Source organism: Drosophila rhopaloa, unplaced genomic scaffold, assembly GCF_018152115.1.
Source record: "Drosophila rhopaloa isolate 14029-0021.01 unplaced genomic scaffold, ASM1815211v1 contig_167, whole genome shotgun sequence".
NCBI lineage: Eukaryota > Metazoa > Arthropoda > Insecta > Diptera > Drosophilidae > Drosophila > Drosophila rhopaloa.
In genome coordinates, this window is record NW_025335047.1 from 2,231,425 (window position 1) to 2,247,895 (window position 16,471).

At 35.6% G+C, this 16,471-nt stretch overlaps 2 protein-coding genes across 2 annotated transcripts; both read left to right on the forward strand.

Annotated features, from left to right (window-relative positions):
- The first annotated feature begins 123 nt into the window (after positions 1 to 123).
- LOC108042932 (U3 small nucleolar ribonucleoprotein protein IMP4) lies at positions 124 to 1,792 on the forward strand. Its single transcript, XM_017121436.1, has 2 exons — positions 124 to 354; positions 1,010 to 1,792. Exons 1-2 carry the CDS (start codon positions 168 to 170, stop codon positions 1,717 to 1,719), a joined length of 897 nt encoding a protein of 298 aa, XP_016976925.1. The 5' UTR covers positions 124 to 167; the 3' UTR covers positions 1,720 to 1,792.
- Positions 1,793 to 11,293: 9,501 nt separating this feature from the next.
- Positions 11,294 to 13,255, forward strand: LOC108045645 (fork head domain-containing protein FD4). The gene has a single exon (XM_017125027.2). The coding sequence runs from the start codon at positions 11,903 to 11,905 to the stop codon at positions 13,007 to 13,009; it is 1,107 nt and encodes a 368-aa protein (XP_016980516.2). The 5' UTR covers positions 11,294 to 11,902; the 3' UTR covers positions 13,010 to 13,255.
- Positions 13,256 to 16,471: the final 3,216 nt, after the last annotated feature.

Sequence of the window (16,471 nt, forward strand, 5' to 3'; positions counted from 1 at the left end):
TTCAAAATTTTAAAATATTTAAAACGGGTATATATTTTTACACCGTGTTTCTTTTCCACTTGTTTCGTTAGCAGCAGTCGAATAGTTATCGATAAGAAGTCGTATGGGCATTGTTTTCATTTATCTTCAACCGTACACGTGCAGGCCAAAAATAATAACAATCAAAAATGTTGAGAAAACAAGCCAGACAACGAAGGGAATATTTATATAATAAAGCCCTTACCGAGCGCCTCAAGTCCAAGCAAAAAATTCAGGAGACCGTTGTTCAAAGCATCAATGAAAACAAGTCAATTGGTTCCAAAAATGTGAAGAAAAGTCTGACGGCCTACAAATCGCTGAAATATGTTGATGATGGTAAACATATTGCACATTATTCATTTATTTTTAGTAACCCGATGAGTGTTCTTTTAATAATCCCAAATTGGTACCATATGTTTATAGGAAAATCCAGCAAACAAGGATAAAGAGGAATATACAACCAGCATTCACGACTCTTAATTAACAAGTTGAGTTTAGGGCTAACAAGTTTTATATAGCAATTTCCTTTGCGTGATCAAAAAGTGTTGATTTTATTGCAATTGTACTCTGCACTCATACTAAGGTTATCAGAATTTAAATATTTTATTTATTGTTCAGTCTATATATCATACAGTCAATCTGCGTTAAATTTAACAAGTTCGTTTTTTCGTGTTCGTGTTCAAAACGTTAATCGTTTTCTCAGTTTAAAACCTATTTTTAGTGTACCTTATGCTTAATTAGAGTATATTCTTTTCTAGTGAATCTTTAATGGATTCAAAATATAGGGTCATTCTATTAAGAATTTTATTATAATATATTATATTTTATTTTCATAAAATATGTAAGCACAAAAACACAGTTATCTTAATACAGGAAATGTATTCAAAAAACTTACGCTTTTTATCATAGGATAAAAGCTTCTCATATCTGTTGAACTCCATTGTATCTAAACGTAAATATTTCTCATCATTTTAAATGGTTTGTATTTCAGGTGTCGACGACCGCACTGTTAATGATGAATATCACTATGCTGGATGCGAAGATCCCAAAATAATGCTAACCACCTCGCACAACCCCTCGTCCAGATTGAAAATGTTTATGAAGGAACTTCGGCTGATATTCCCCAATGCCCAACAGATGAACAGAGGCAACTACCAGCTGGCTACTTTAATGCATGCCTGTCGTGCCAATAATGTAACCGATTTCCTAATTGTGCACGAGCATCGTGGTGTACCGGACAGCCTTGTGGTTTGTCATCTTCCCTATGGCCCAACTGCCTTCTTCAACATATCCGATGTTGTTATGCGTCATGATATTCCCGATATCGGACATATGAGCGAGCAGAAGCCACATTTAATTTTTAATAACTTCAAAACGCCCATTGGTTTGAGAACTGTCAAGATACTTAAACACTTGTTCCCAGTACCGAAGGAAAATTCCCAAAGAGTAATGTCCTTCTTAAACCACAACGATTCGATTATATTTAGACATCATCAGTACAAATATGTGAACAAGGAATTGGAGCTCAGCGAAGTGGGACCAAGATTCTCTCTGAAGCTGTATCAAATTAAACTTGGAACGCTGGAGAATATAAAGGCGGCTGACACGGAATGGATAAACCGACCATATATGAATACGTCGCAGAAGAGGCTTATTTTCTCTAACGATCCGGGAATAATAAGTAAGGACGCGGACGTTTAGGAATTGTTCTGCGACAAATAAAACGAGAGCGAGGAAATTAAAGTTAAAATAAATGTCTTCTTTTTCACTATAACATTTTTTATTTACTTTTATATTTATAATAACGGACACACGCCTGTCATGTTAGTTATTTCTAAGTTTCCGATGTCTTGTAATAAGGTGGCCCCCAATTGGATTCCTAGAGTCCATAACTTAACCAAATTTAATCCGTTTTCTAAGTGGCATACCTCTAAACACTTGTGGGTTCATTCTCAAAAAATCTGCATTCAAATTTTTTATTTTAACATTGATCCAATTTTTGACACATTTTCATGTCATTTATTTCCAAGTTTCCGATGTGTTGTTAAAAGGTGGCCCACAACTGGACTTCCGGAGTACATAACTTTACCAAATTTAAGCCGATTTCAAAGTGGCATACCTCTAAAGACTTCTGGGTTGATTCTCTAAAAAATTGCATTCAAAATTTTCATTTTAGCGTTGGTCAAATTTTTGACCCATTTTCATGTTAGTAATTTCTAAGTTTCCGATGTCTTGTACAAAGGTGAACCTCAATTGGACTTCTAAAGTCCAAAACTTTTCCAAATTTTATCCGATCTTAAAGTGGTATACCTCTAAAGACTTCTGGGTTGATTCTCTAAAAAACTGCATTCAAAATTTTCATTTTAGCGTTGGTCAAATTTTTGACCCATTTTCATGTTAGTAATTTCTAAGTTTCCGATGTCTTGTACAAAGGTGACCCTCAATTGGACTTCTACAGTCCATAACTTTTCCAAATTTTATCCGATCTTAAAGTGGCATACCTCTAAAGACTTCTGGGTTGATTCTCTAAAATATTGCATTCAAAATGTTCATTTTAGCGTTGGTCAAATTTTTGACCCATTTTCATGTTAGTATGTTCTAAGTTTCCGAAGTCTTGTACAAAGGTGACCCTCAATTGGACTTCTACAGTCCATAACTTTTCCAAATTTTATCCGATCCTAAAGTGGCATACCTCTAAAGACTTCTGGGTTGATTCTCTAAAAAATTGCATTCAAAATTTTCATTTTAGCGTTGGTCAAATTTTTGACCCATTTTCATGTTAGTAATTTCTAAGTTTCCGATGTCTTGTACAAAGGTGACCCTTAATTGGACTTCTAAAGTCCATAACTTTTCCAAATTTTATCCGATCTTAAAGTGGCATACCTCTAAAGACTTCTGGGTTGATTCTCTAAAAAATTGCATTCAAAAGTTTCATTTTAGCGTTGGTCAAATTTTTGACCCATTTTCATGTTAGTAATTTCTAAGTTTCCGATGTCTTGTACAAAGGTGACCCTCAATTGGACTTCTCCATAACTTTTCCAAATTTTATCCGATCTTAAAGTGGCATACCTCTAAAGACTTCTGGGTTGATTCTCTAAAAAATGGCATTCAAAATTTTCATTTTAGCGTTGGTCAAATTTTTGACCCATTTTCATGTTAGTTATTTCTACGTTTCCGATGTCTTGTACAAAGGTTACCCTCAATTGAACTTCTACAGTCCATAACTTTTCCAAATTTTATCCGATCTTAAAGTGGCATATCTCTAAAGACTTCTGGGTTGATTCTCTAAAAAATTGCATTCAAAATTTTCATTTTAGCGTTGGTCAAATTTTTGACCCATTTTCATGTTAGTTATTTCTAAGTTTCCGATGTCTTGTAGAAAGGTGACCCTCAATAGGACTTCTACAGTCCATAACTTTACCAAATTTAATCCGATCTCGAAGTGGCATACCTCTAAAGACTTCTGGGTTGATTCTATAAAAATCTGCATTCAAATTTTTCATTTTAACGTTAATCACAATTTTTGACCCATTTTCATGTTAGAAGGATATCCGAAAGATCTGGAAAAATCTACTTTTATATGTTTTTTTGATCAAAACCTTGGGAAATAATGGTCACTCGAACGCCATACCTCGTTGAATTCGTTATAAAACTTCCAATCAAAAATTTTCATTTTAGTCGATTTTTCGCCAGAAATCATGAAATAAGCCCTTATGAAAATGGCAAAATCCGGAAGATCCGGGAGAATTAACTTTTACATAGGTTTTTTGATCAAAAACCATGGGAAATAATGGTCACATAATGGTCATGGTTGGAATGTCATACCTCTTTAATTTTTTATAGAATTCACAGATAAAAAATTTCATTAGAAATAATGTTTGAATTTTTTATAAAATTCACAGATAAAAAATTTCATTAGAAATAATGTTTGAAATGTCATAATATGTACGTATATTAAAATACGATATGGCAAGTTTTATGTTATAGTCCTCCAATATCGTTAGAACTTAAGTGATCGGTTCAAATATGGGATAAATTATTTATATTTGACAAAAACAGCCAGAAGTACAAACATTTCGTTAAACACAGCTAATTTGACCTTAACAAACATATATATCAACACGCTAATTAAGAATTTGAAAAACTTTATAGGGTCGGAAATATCTTCTTCACTGCGTTGACCAAAATTATAGTACTCTCTGTATGGTTAAAAGTGCTTGTGACTTTGCACGATTTTGTGATAGGCAATTTCTTACTTGTTTTTAAAAATAAATAAAAAAACAAATCTAAAATTTTGCGATCTATATGTATTATCCCCCCAATATCAATAGCACCAAACCGTCGGGCCTTTTGCATTCAGCAACTTAACTTATTAGCAGTGGTAAAAATACTTTTGATGCTTTCTTTTATTCTTAAATATTTATACCCAACATATTTGCCGATAACAAACGACTTTCATGCCAAAAACAGGGGTGTTTTAAATTTCGACCACGCCCCCTTCCGCCCTTTTATTTTACGAAGCTTTATGGAAGCCACAGTTTGCCTCAGAAGGCAAATAAACTTTTTTAGCCAAAATAAGTTTGAATTGTTAGTATACAACATTTTATAGTTATCTATTTTTGATAAATAATCTCGGGGTAATGTAAAAATAAATTGGAGTAAGACCAATCGAATACAACTATTACTTTATTTTAACTAAAACAGAGAAAGGTTTGTGATTTATGTTATATTTCTACTTTTGCTTAAAAACTACAATTGCATCAAGAAAATATAAATAAATTATAATCAATTATTAATTAAGAGTTTTTCATTACAAACTTTTAATATCTAATCTGAACATTTTTAGATTGCAATTTAGATTTATTGGTTAACTATTTTAAAAGTTAAATAATTGAAATTCCATTTATAAAAGAAAATATTCCGGTAATAATAATAATAATAAATGTGACGGCACAATTGTTTCATTGTTGGCGGCTTAGCCAAACGGTTTTAGGAACCGCATTGGGTCTGCATCCGCCGTTCCATATCAGTGAGTTAGATCAAAGGTTAACACGATCTAATAAGGTGTAAAACACCTGACAACACCAACCATATAATTAAATGTGTTTATACTAATTCCGTCTATCATTTAACAGCTGTCCGATGTTAATGATGGAACGCATTCTCCTAAATAGCCTGCCTGCACAGGCTGTTGGACCTGGCAGCCTATTACTGGTAATGCCGATGATCAGCAGGCCGGAGCATGGAAACTCGTACACTAATATGCGATTTCGCTCCGTTTGGACCACATACAACTTGATCCCATGGAACAATAAAGGGGATGAGCACTCGGACAAACAGCCGTACCCATATGTGAGAAAACGAGAATTCGTTTGTGCCTTTTTACCTTTTTGCCGATCGCCCTTTTCTAACACCTTTTCTGTGGTTCGATCTTAAACACAGGCGTGCCGCTGCGTTGTCGGCGAGTAAAAAGTGAACAAATGAGTGCCGCTCGATTATTTAAAGCCAATATCTCTAATTACGGTTCTGACACATAGCACAGCAGTTTCCTTTTTTAATTTATGGGTTTCATTTAATGTAAACTACTTCTTGAGGCATTGTTACGCTCAGTTGGACAGGTGGTGCATTAGTCGGCTAACGTCGGATATTAAATTAAATATACTCCAGCATTGCACATTGTTATTTGAAAAAGATGGTCCATAAATAAACAAACAGAAGTATTACCTTTTATATTTGTGCGGCCTTCTTGATGATGCTCTTTTGGGCATAACAAATTAAAAAGGCGTGTAAAAGTACAATTCAGTTTTTAGTTGTGTTTGCTAACAATCATTCAACTCTTTTTCTCTTAAAAGATATTGCCAAAATATAATTCGACTATGGGTTGTGTTGCTACTACAGCAAGTCTATTTATAAAATATAATTTTTCTAAGAAGAATAGATTTAAGTTTATAATGTATTGGTTTTAATTACCTAGCCTGTTTAAAACTATTGCTGTATTTTTAAAGAGCTTTTGAACTTCTTCAGTGCAATCTAACTAAATATGTTCAAACATTAATCTTTAAAAATTGGTGGGTGATCTCAAACATTAGACAACTAATTAAATCTAATTCTTTATTAGACATGGAAAGATCTAGCCAACAAACTTATACATAATTGATTCGTTCAATATTAATAACAAAGATTTGATTTTTCAAATTTTGATTGTTCTTTCTTTGATATTTTAGACTATTGATAATAATCATTGGCCAATTTGGGTATTTTAATTGTTCAAAGATGGTGAAAACGGAGAAAACATACGTAAGAGGTTATTAATTCATTTTAATAATAGTCTTTGTGAGGGTAAAACGAGATTTTCAATAAATCTATAGTGAATTTGTTGGGAGTCTATTATGGGGATTTGCAGCTGCAAATGTTATGAAGAAAAATGGATTATGTAAAAGTCATTTTTGTCAGCAAAGCGAAAAACAGATTTTTAATTTGAGTCGGGGGTATGTTTTGATTTCACGGATTTATGTTTATTTTCATTGGTTTCCGTTTCGGAGCTGTTCAACATTAAATGGATGATTGTAACAACTGTTAACCGTATACCGGAGCGAATGGAGTTAAAGCGTAACTTTGTGTTTGTCGGATGTCCTGATTATTACGCATTTACAAGGCAAATGTCAAACCTACTGGGTGGGTACTGAGCACAAGTAGCAACAACCACAGGGCGAATATAAAAAGATTTATGGTTGCGGGTTAAATACCTTGACCATCCCTCTGTTAACAAAATTCTTATAATGCGTTGTAATTGTTTGGCGTGAAATTTGTTGTGATTGTATCTGTTGTTGCACTATGTTTGTGTGTATCAGCGTTTGATTGAGCAAACCTCGGTGGCTATAATTTTATTAAAAATATGGTTCTGGGTAAAATGTAAATTTATGTTTGCCATTTGTCACGCTAGCACATTTTGAACGCCTATTCACGTTTCAGTTGATGGTTTTTAAATAAATTTTAAATAAGATTCACGGTTAAATTGAATAGACTGTGTATTGCAGAACAAAAGTAGGGCAGAACGTCCCGAACTCTGAGAAAAGGTGTTTGTTCTCATGCAATCACAACCAGGAAATTGACTAAAATTTATGGATGATTTTATAAAGGCACGTTTAAATTTTTTTTATAGACGGAATACATTTACGAATTTTCTAAAACAATTGCTTGCAACATTTTTTTTGGGTTTTCCAATCTTTAGGTCTTTTTAATTTGTTTTTCTTATTTTTTAACGTTATGTTTGTTTTAACATTTATAACCATGAGGGTCATTTTTGGACTAACTATTATTGCCCGTATATTGGCGATTTACTTGGCTTTAGAAGCGATTGAAATCAGAAGGGGGTTGCACCATTTGTTTTAAAAAATAGAAATATTGTCAATTTTTATTCGATATACCCATTAATTTCTTGTTGTCAAAAATATTTAATGTGAAAAGTCAGAATAAACAGCCGAACCGATATAGACTGCCCGTCTAAGCGTGATAATTTGTTTACAATCGATCGCGTTAAAAACGCTTCTGATTAGGTACCAGTTTTATGATTTTGGGAGGCCATTTTGAATTAATTAAACACTACTAATACTATTTTTACTGTTTTATCTATCAATTGTGCAAATGGTTTAACACTGAAAAGGAAAATTTTCCTTAGGACATATTTATACCCTTGCAGAGGTTATTAAAATTTTAGTTACAATTTTTTCAAAGCAGTATAGGATACATTTTCGTACATACATTCTTGATCAGGACCCTGTCTTTTGCTCGTTTTTTTTGGCTTCAATATATATATGCGTTTTATAGAATTCTTTTTAATTATAAATTTTTTAATTTAAATATTTTATTATCATAGTGCTAAGAAAGTTTTTTACGGTTTATGCTATACTGAAAAATATATGTCTTACTTCTCTTCTTTAAAAAGTTAAATTTTGTATGATACCCTAAGCGGACTGCAAAATTATGAATGTTATTTTTGTGTATTAAGATACATTTTTTAAATATGGGGAGAGCCGCTAAAAGATATGTAATAAGGATTCAGAATGGTTGCTAAAGCTCATAAAATGTGTTTACTATTTTAGTCACTAGGGATGAAGTTCATTTGGATAGGAACAAAAAATTGCAATGGAGGATACTCCATTATTAAAATACAGTATGGCCGCGAGCGCGCAATTAATGTCACACTTGCATAAGCAATAAGCGGTATAACTGCAATAATAAACCCATTTGGAGGAGAACTACTCGCAATATGTACATTTGTAATTATATAAATTATGCAAAGTACATATTTATATGTAATGTCGTTGTGAAAAAGCCTGACAACGCATCTTGCGGTAATTTTATTATTTATAGCATGTAATTTTACGCGCTGATTGAATTTTTGTGGATATTTAAAACTCGTTAATGGTTAATCGGAAGTGCTACCGATGGCATACTCATATGTCCACTTGAATTAAAATATACAATTTTATTACAATGCGCATTAGGCTCCGCCCCAACAAATGTATTTTGAGCAATGGCCAATCCCGTCCTAGGTTTTTTTCGTATAGACAAGCAAGGGAGCGAGATGTCAGATAGCGTCGTCGTGCCATCCCGCTTCAGTGTATGAATCTCACTCCATTCGAAATTCCATACCCGTGTTGTAGTACCCATATCCCATATCCATTCCATTCTCTCTCTTTTCGGGCCAGTTTGCCGCCCTTCAAGTGCTGCACCGCCACTGCGGCACATCGCTGTTAACCTTCGCTCGCCGAGCACCTAATTATCGCTATGAACGGCACAATTATGGCCAAATGCGATTGTTATTTATAAACAGATAAATAAATTCTTAATTAACTGCAATATCCGTTACGAGGCATTTGTCTATAATTAACTAGGGCTTTACTTAGGGGAGATGTATGGGATTTTAAGGCATACACTTACTATCTTTTAAGAATCGGTTTAACAAGTAATATTATTTAATTAATAGTTCACATATTTTTTAATGTAACAGAACTACATAACGTATACGACTTGGTTTCTAAGGGCAACCACGTCGTATACGTAATGTAGTAGGAACATTTTATTGAATTCTCATCAGTACATTCATAGATCACTTTATAAAATTTGTATTCCCTTGCAGAGGGTATTCTTATTGAAGTCGAAAGTTTGGAATGCAGAAGGATATATATATATATTCTCGATCAGCATCACAAGGAGAATCGATCTAGCCATGTCCGTCGGTCCGTTTCAAGAGCTATTTAAATGTCCCAAAATTCTTTTGCAGGTAATATTTAAGTAAGAACGAATCGGGCGACTATATCATATACCTCCCTTAAAAACAATTGGCATAATAAAAAAAATATGTATAACTTCCATTTTTTTAAACTTATACGGATATATTCCAAGATTACCAGCAATTTCAGAATTACTATTACAATTTTATAAAAATGGGACTATTAGAATATCAAATCGCTGTCATAGGAACTATCAAAAATTTTTTTTATATTAAGAATATTTAATTTTTGTAACAGCTGCCAGTGTATATAAACTTCGGCTTGCCAATATTTGTCTTCCTTTCTTGTTTTTTGCTAGTTTAACTTAATTTTTCCCATATATTATTGATATATACTTAAAAACACAAAAAAGGCCAACCTATTGACATTTAAAGTGATTACAATTCAATTATAACTACTCATTTTTTTTTCTCGCCACCCGTATTTCATTAATTTACACTTGGAAACGGGAAGAATGCAGACTCATTAATAGTTAATGCGATTTAATACACCCATCCAGCGGCTTGCGATTTGCTGGTCTATCAGGCGCACTATTAAAGACAATTATCCATCCTAGTGTTAAATCGACTCTCGCGAAATCGCAGAGCAGCCCATAATACCATAATACCAAAACACAAAAACACAGGCCCAAACCCACACGTTCGCCGAATGCGGTGGCAATGTGCTTTGGCTTTTACGTTCTGTGGAATCATGGCCGAGTCCCAAGCAGGCAAATTAACTAACAAGATTATGAAAACGTAAAATCAGTAAATCGGTAAAGTGGTTGTAATTTTCTTTTTCAACACCTCTCTCGCATTGGGCCGTTAGCCAAAGCCAGAGCCCGAGACTCGGAGTCGCAGTCGCAGTCGCAGTCGCGGGCAGAGTTGCGACTCCATGGCCAGAACCAGCTGCCGGGCGGCTGCTCTTTTGTCCGGAGCGGAGCTGAGGCAACGGCAACGGCGACTGCAAAGGCAAAGCTAAATAAAACCGACGAGATACTCCCCTGATACAGTACAAAAAATAGAGTGGGTTGAATTCATCAAAGACCACAGAAAGAAATCTATTGTGTAAAGCTTATAATGTGTATCAAACCAAAAACTATCAAAAATAAAAATCTAGTCATAAAAACTTTGAGTTTTAAGATAGAGTGGTTTGAGTTGTGGAAGTTTAACTTGTAAAAATATTTTTCAGGACAGCTATATAATTAGCCATTTGGTATTAGGCAAAAGTTTATTAAAGACTTCCATCACCGAACTCATAGCGAATAAATTTAAGAGAACTTGAAGTGATAAAATGTAATATCTCCTTAGTATTATTATTACCTTTATTCGAGTTTTTTACGACTTTAAGTTAAGGAAAGCTTTGGTAATTGAAGTTCGACTATTATGACAGTAGTAGCAAGACAATTTTATCTATTCGCGGCTATCAAATTTAAAGCAATATAAGTTATAGCTCATAAAATTACGTATACGCAAATTGCCATGGGAATGTTTTCAAATTAGGATCATGATGGAAAAGCGGAATAAACAATTATCTAATCTTTGTTAATGGGATAGGACTGATGAAAGAAACAAAGGCATGCTCTAGAGCCAAGGCCCATTTCCAGGGCTAAAACTTAAAAGCCCGTATGTATTTCTGGCAGTGCAGCCGCCGCAACCACCGGCGGGGCATTAGCTCTTCGCCCGAGCGGCGGAGTGCGGCCTGGTCAGACTGGTTTATTCGTTTAGTAAATCTCAGACTCTTTGCTTTGGCTCTCCTCGCCGCTTTGAAGTTTCGCCGTGGCGGAGAGGGAGGGAGAGGGATGATGCATGTTCGCATCGCGGTGATTGGGAGAGAGCACGGGGGCAATGATGTGAGTGATTATATTTTGATTGCATTGCTCACTGTGGTTGGTTGTACGGCCCAGGGACTGCGGACCGCGGAACAGGGTGAGGGGACCAGGGACGGGACGGGACGGCATTGCTCACTTAGTACAATAACCGGCACGTCGTCTGCCAGTCTGCTGAAACAGAAATTTTTTGTGTGCCGTGTTCTTCGTTTGTTGTCGTTTGTTTTGTTCCCGCTCTATCGCTATCTTCGCCCCAAGTTCGCTCTGGTAGTATGGCCATAGCCACAGCCAAAGCCACTACCACTCACGTACTCGTACTCGTATTCGTATTCGCATTCAGCTTTTGATGGTAATTTGCCAGGCTGAAAAGCAGGGGAAGCCTCAGTGAGAGTGCTTTTACATCCAGTAAAAGCCAGTGCTAAAGCCAGTGTCGTCGCCGGAGCTTATAACGAGCGTAGTTCTTGCGCAGAGTTTATTGCCGACAGTTGGCGCGATCTTGTTTGCCGTCGCTTCGCTATCTCGTCCAAATCGTCATGTCGTATCGCCACCGAGCCCCCAAAGGGTGTTTAGTTCCAGCGACGGCAGAAACGGCGTGTGCTCTTCCCAAATACTCGGCGGCACTCAGGCAACTAATTTAGGATATTATTAAGGGAAATACCTGCAAGAAAGTAAAATAGTATTACGCGCTTTAAAGGAGAGTGTTAGAAGCCCATTACAAGCCAGCCCCCACACAAATATGTAAAACTGTGATGTGTTAAGCAAAAGCAAACATTGTGTAATAATGCCCAGGCCCTCGCGAGAATCCTACGGCGAACAGAAGCCCCCCTATTCGTACATTTCGCTGACGGCCATGGCCATCTGGAGTTCGCCGGAGAAAATGCTGCCGCTCAGCGATATATACAAGTTTATCACGGACCGATTTCCGTACTACCGCAAGAACACCCAGCGGTGGCAGAATTCGCTGAGGCACAACCTCAGCTTCAACGACTGCTTCATAAAGGTGCCCCGACGGCCGGACAGACCCGGAAAAGGAGCCTACTGGGCCCTGCATCCGCAGGCCTTCGATATGTTCGAGAACGGCAGTCTGCTCCGGCGGAGAAAGCGCTTCAAGCTGCACAAGAACGACAAGGATCTGCTGAACGAGGAGCTCACGGCCCTAGCGAACCTCAATAGGTTCTTCTTCACCACCCGTAATGGCGGCAGTGCATCGCACATGTCGCCACTGGACATGAACAACCCGTCGATGAGGCTGGATCCTCTGCCCCGACCCACGAACCATATGCCCAACTCCCAGGGTGTGCCTCTGCCGCACGTATTGCCCGGCTCCATGTCCAGTGTGGACCACACGAACCTCTCGGACATGGGTCTCTCCAGTCTGCCCGCGCTTACCAGTTCCGAAATCGAGGGTCCGTTGAGCCTGCGACCCAAGCGATCCTTCACGATAGAGAGCCTCATTACGCCCGACAAGCCGGAGCATCCTTCGGAGGACGAGGACGACGACGATGACCGCGTGGACATCGATGTGGTGGAGTGCAGCGGGATCAGCCGGTATCCCACAACGCCCGCCTCCGAGGAGTATTTGCCCGCCAGTCGATCGAGCCGCGCCGAGGATCCCCTGCCGCCGATGCACACGATAAACGCCGGGGCCCACGTGCCCTTCCTGCACTACGCCACGGGTGCCAATGTGGCCGGGCTGCAGGCCTCGGGCATCCCCAGCAGCCCCACCACCTACGAACTGGCCATTTCGCATCCGCTCTTCATGATGGCGGCGCCCATTGCCAATATGCACAACATCTACTACAATAATGTAACCCTCGTCGCCCCGGCGCAGCAATATCGGACACCCGAGGTCCAGAATAGAATAGACAACGATATGCGTACGATATAGATAAGGCGATGCAGAACACAGAACACAAAACAGAAACCTATGTATAGCATTATTTATGAACGATATATGTATATCCATCCAAACGTAGTTCCTTTTGTATTAAGGTTAATTGTAATAGGACCAAAACATATGGTATACATTCTTAGGCGTAGAAGGCATGTAAATAAAAGCTTGTTATACAAATTTTAATAGCTTGTATTGCATATCCGTACTAGTAAATTATTTATTTTATTTGTATTAAACCTAGTGCGTAAATCGATCATTTTGTGAAGAATATAAACATTTAAATAACTAAAAAAAAGAGTGTTTTCGAATCTACAAAATGATTAATCTGGTAACTATTGATATTAAAAAAGTAAGGCTGGTTTGGTGATAAATCAATAAAGACTACAACCATTTCTCTTGATTAGAACGAATATGAAACGATGTTTGTAACGCAGTTTCAAAAGTATTTATTTTACAATTAGCGAATGTTCTAAGCAAACTTATTCTAACGAGGGATAAAGCTAGCTTCGGCAAGCTGCAGTTTTTATTAAATTTTAGTTATTGTAATTTTACTGAGAATCGCCTTTTCGTCCGTTTAGTTACGTTTTGACAAAATATATTTTCTTTAAACTGTAGTGATCAAGAACTACCAGCTTTGTCTATAATTATCACTTAAAGCTACAAAGTGATGGATAAATGAATTGGTACATGGCTGAAGATTTATACTTTCTTGAGGTGTAGAAGAGTATCTTACAAAGACCTTTACCAGGACATACTAAAAAAAATAAAAAGGACTCGATGGATTTGAATTGGCAAAACATTTTTAACGATTATTAAGTAAACATTTTCTTTAGAATTTGAATAGCTTAACACAAAAATACTTTACAACAAGAGAACAACAACACATATACATAAAGGATCGGACATTTGTAGTCTCCTGGTGAAGAGTCCCTTCCAGTATTTAAACAACTAGTTAAACAATTTGTTAAACTAAACAAAAACGAATTTGAGGGTCTTATTTTCACCGAAAATATAAAGGGGAATTTATTGAAAAAATGCGTCTCCGCATTGGCTTCTCAATGTATCACTTATACGTATGTGGCACTTGGTTAAATAATTAATCTAACTAACAAAAAGGTTTTCGAATTCACAACAAAATCGACCGTATTAAATGGTAAGAGTAAGGTTTTTATCGGGACACCATAGTGTACGATTTAGAGTGTTATATGTTAATAACTTTTACCCTGCGCCAATAATATAATTGACATATACTCTATATCCTTTATAGTCTTCTACTTTGATATAACTCAAGATATTAGTTAAAAATTGGAATAAAAACAATATTTTTGACAAAAATAAATATTTCTTGAAAGAAACAACAAGTTTATCAAATTTGACTCGTAATTCCTGTGGCAGCCGTTTTCGAACTTGATCTGCATATACTTATAAAAACTTAAACAAGCTTCTGACCAAAGTTATAATACTATTTGCAAAGTTAAAAAAAGTACAAACTGTAGTAAATTAGCTTTCGTTGTTAATGAAAATGTTGTGTCAATTAAATAATCTTTATTGACACTTCACTATTTCAGGTTGTATACATTAACTTTAATTTTGCCCATCGGTAAAACTTAAATAATAAATTCATTTATTAAATTCAAGTGATCCTTAGTGGCTAGAAACATCCGTAAGGCATCATTAACGTTTATAACGTTCTTCTAGCTGCTGTTTTATTTTATTTTAAGGTACAGGCTTGCCCTTCTTCCATTTTCTTTTCGTTTTAAGTTTACATTCCAATTTTATAACTTAAAGTAGGTTATACAAATACAAATTTATATTGACTTTAAATAGATATCTTCCTGTCTCAGTATGAAGCAATCTACGATAGACTACAAAAACTACCAGATCTCCCTTATATTGAAAAATATTGTCACTATCCCTTTTTTTTGGAGCGGGTCGGTCTTTCCTTTCTTGTTGCCATAAACACATGTCTGTATTTAACAAGCAAGACGCGTGAAATTTAAAACACTTTTAGGTTATTAACATAAAGGGAGCAATAAACGAAAACAAGGCTTAATAAATACAACAGCTGAGTTATTTGGTCACGAATACATACTCGTACATATAATCAATCGCTTGAAGGCGTTACATTTTCTTAGCCTCCTTTTGAGCCATCCTTTTAATCGTTCTTTAACTCGACGTCCGAAATTGATGTTTATCGCTAGAATAATTAGATATTATTGGTCATCCATGTATAAACACCTTGGAGTCATAAATAAAAATCATTTAGCAAAATCATCTTTTAAGAAAACAAAAGACATAAAACAACTACTTGAATCGGAAATAAAGCTTCGACATATAAAGCTATCTTATTTTTTGTTACGCGTTTATTAAGCGTAAATTTGCAGATTTCCTTTATTAAAATTGAGAAATTTAACAGAAAGCTCTTTAAGGATAATTAAATAAAATTCTAGAATATAAAAATTGTTTCTGCAATGTTATTTCAAAAATTCTTTCTTTGTAAAAGATCAGACAAAAACTCGTATGAGAAATTAACCCGCGCAAAAAATTACGAAAAAGTTAAACGATTTTTTAATTGTCTGATTCCAACATTTAAGTGTTTAGTGTTTATTATCTATGTATTTAGCCGAGTTATTCAAGCGAATCAAACCATTTTCGATTATTACTTATTACTCTGGATTAAAAACCGAGTGTTCCTGGCCTTGGTATTACCGATATCGGGGACTTGCGCGACATAGACTGGGTATTACTCCATATTTCTCAGCAACTCGCAAATAAATAATATCTACCCTAAACGTTTCTAAAAAGCTACAGAGCAATATATGTATTTACATTTTAATAATCATTATCCAAAGCAAAAGAAACCATTTGTAATGCTAAAGAAATCACAAAAATATTTTAAATTCGAAAGCTTAGATCGTAGAAATCTTTCTTGATTTTTCGATTTTGTTGTTTTTTATAAATTGTTTCTGATCAGTCGCACCTTTTTAAAGTGGTTCAGACCATGACATCTATGCATCCCTTCACTCTTTAAGTTCATATATCATTTTCCATCAAACAAAAATAAATCTTTATAGTGGTTCCGGCCCGTCGGAAAATACAAACCAGCTGTTTTACCCGCTTTAATTATATTTGCTTTAGTCAAATTAGTACAAACGGAATATTAGCGGCAACATAAAAGGTGTAGCCCAAAACTTTACTTTCAGCTCCAGCTGCGAGAAAAATTATGCTGTAATAATTAGTTACAAACATAACAATGTGCTTCATTGTAATAAATGACTTCTCGGTTTTGTCATTATTGTTTACCTAAATTTTTAGCGTGAAATTAAAAATATTTTAACATTTTGAGTAAACTTTTAAAATCTATTTTAAGGATCGACTTTTTCTGTCGACGCTTTTTATAGAATACAAGTTTATATTGTACCCTTGCAAAATAAAATTTCTTCTCAACAAATTTTA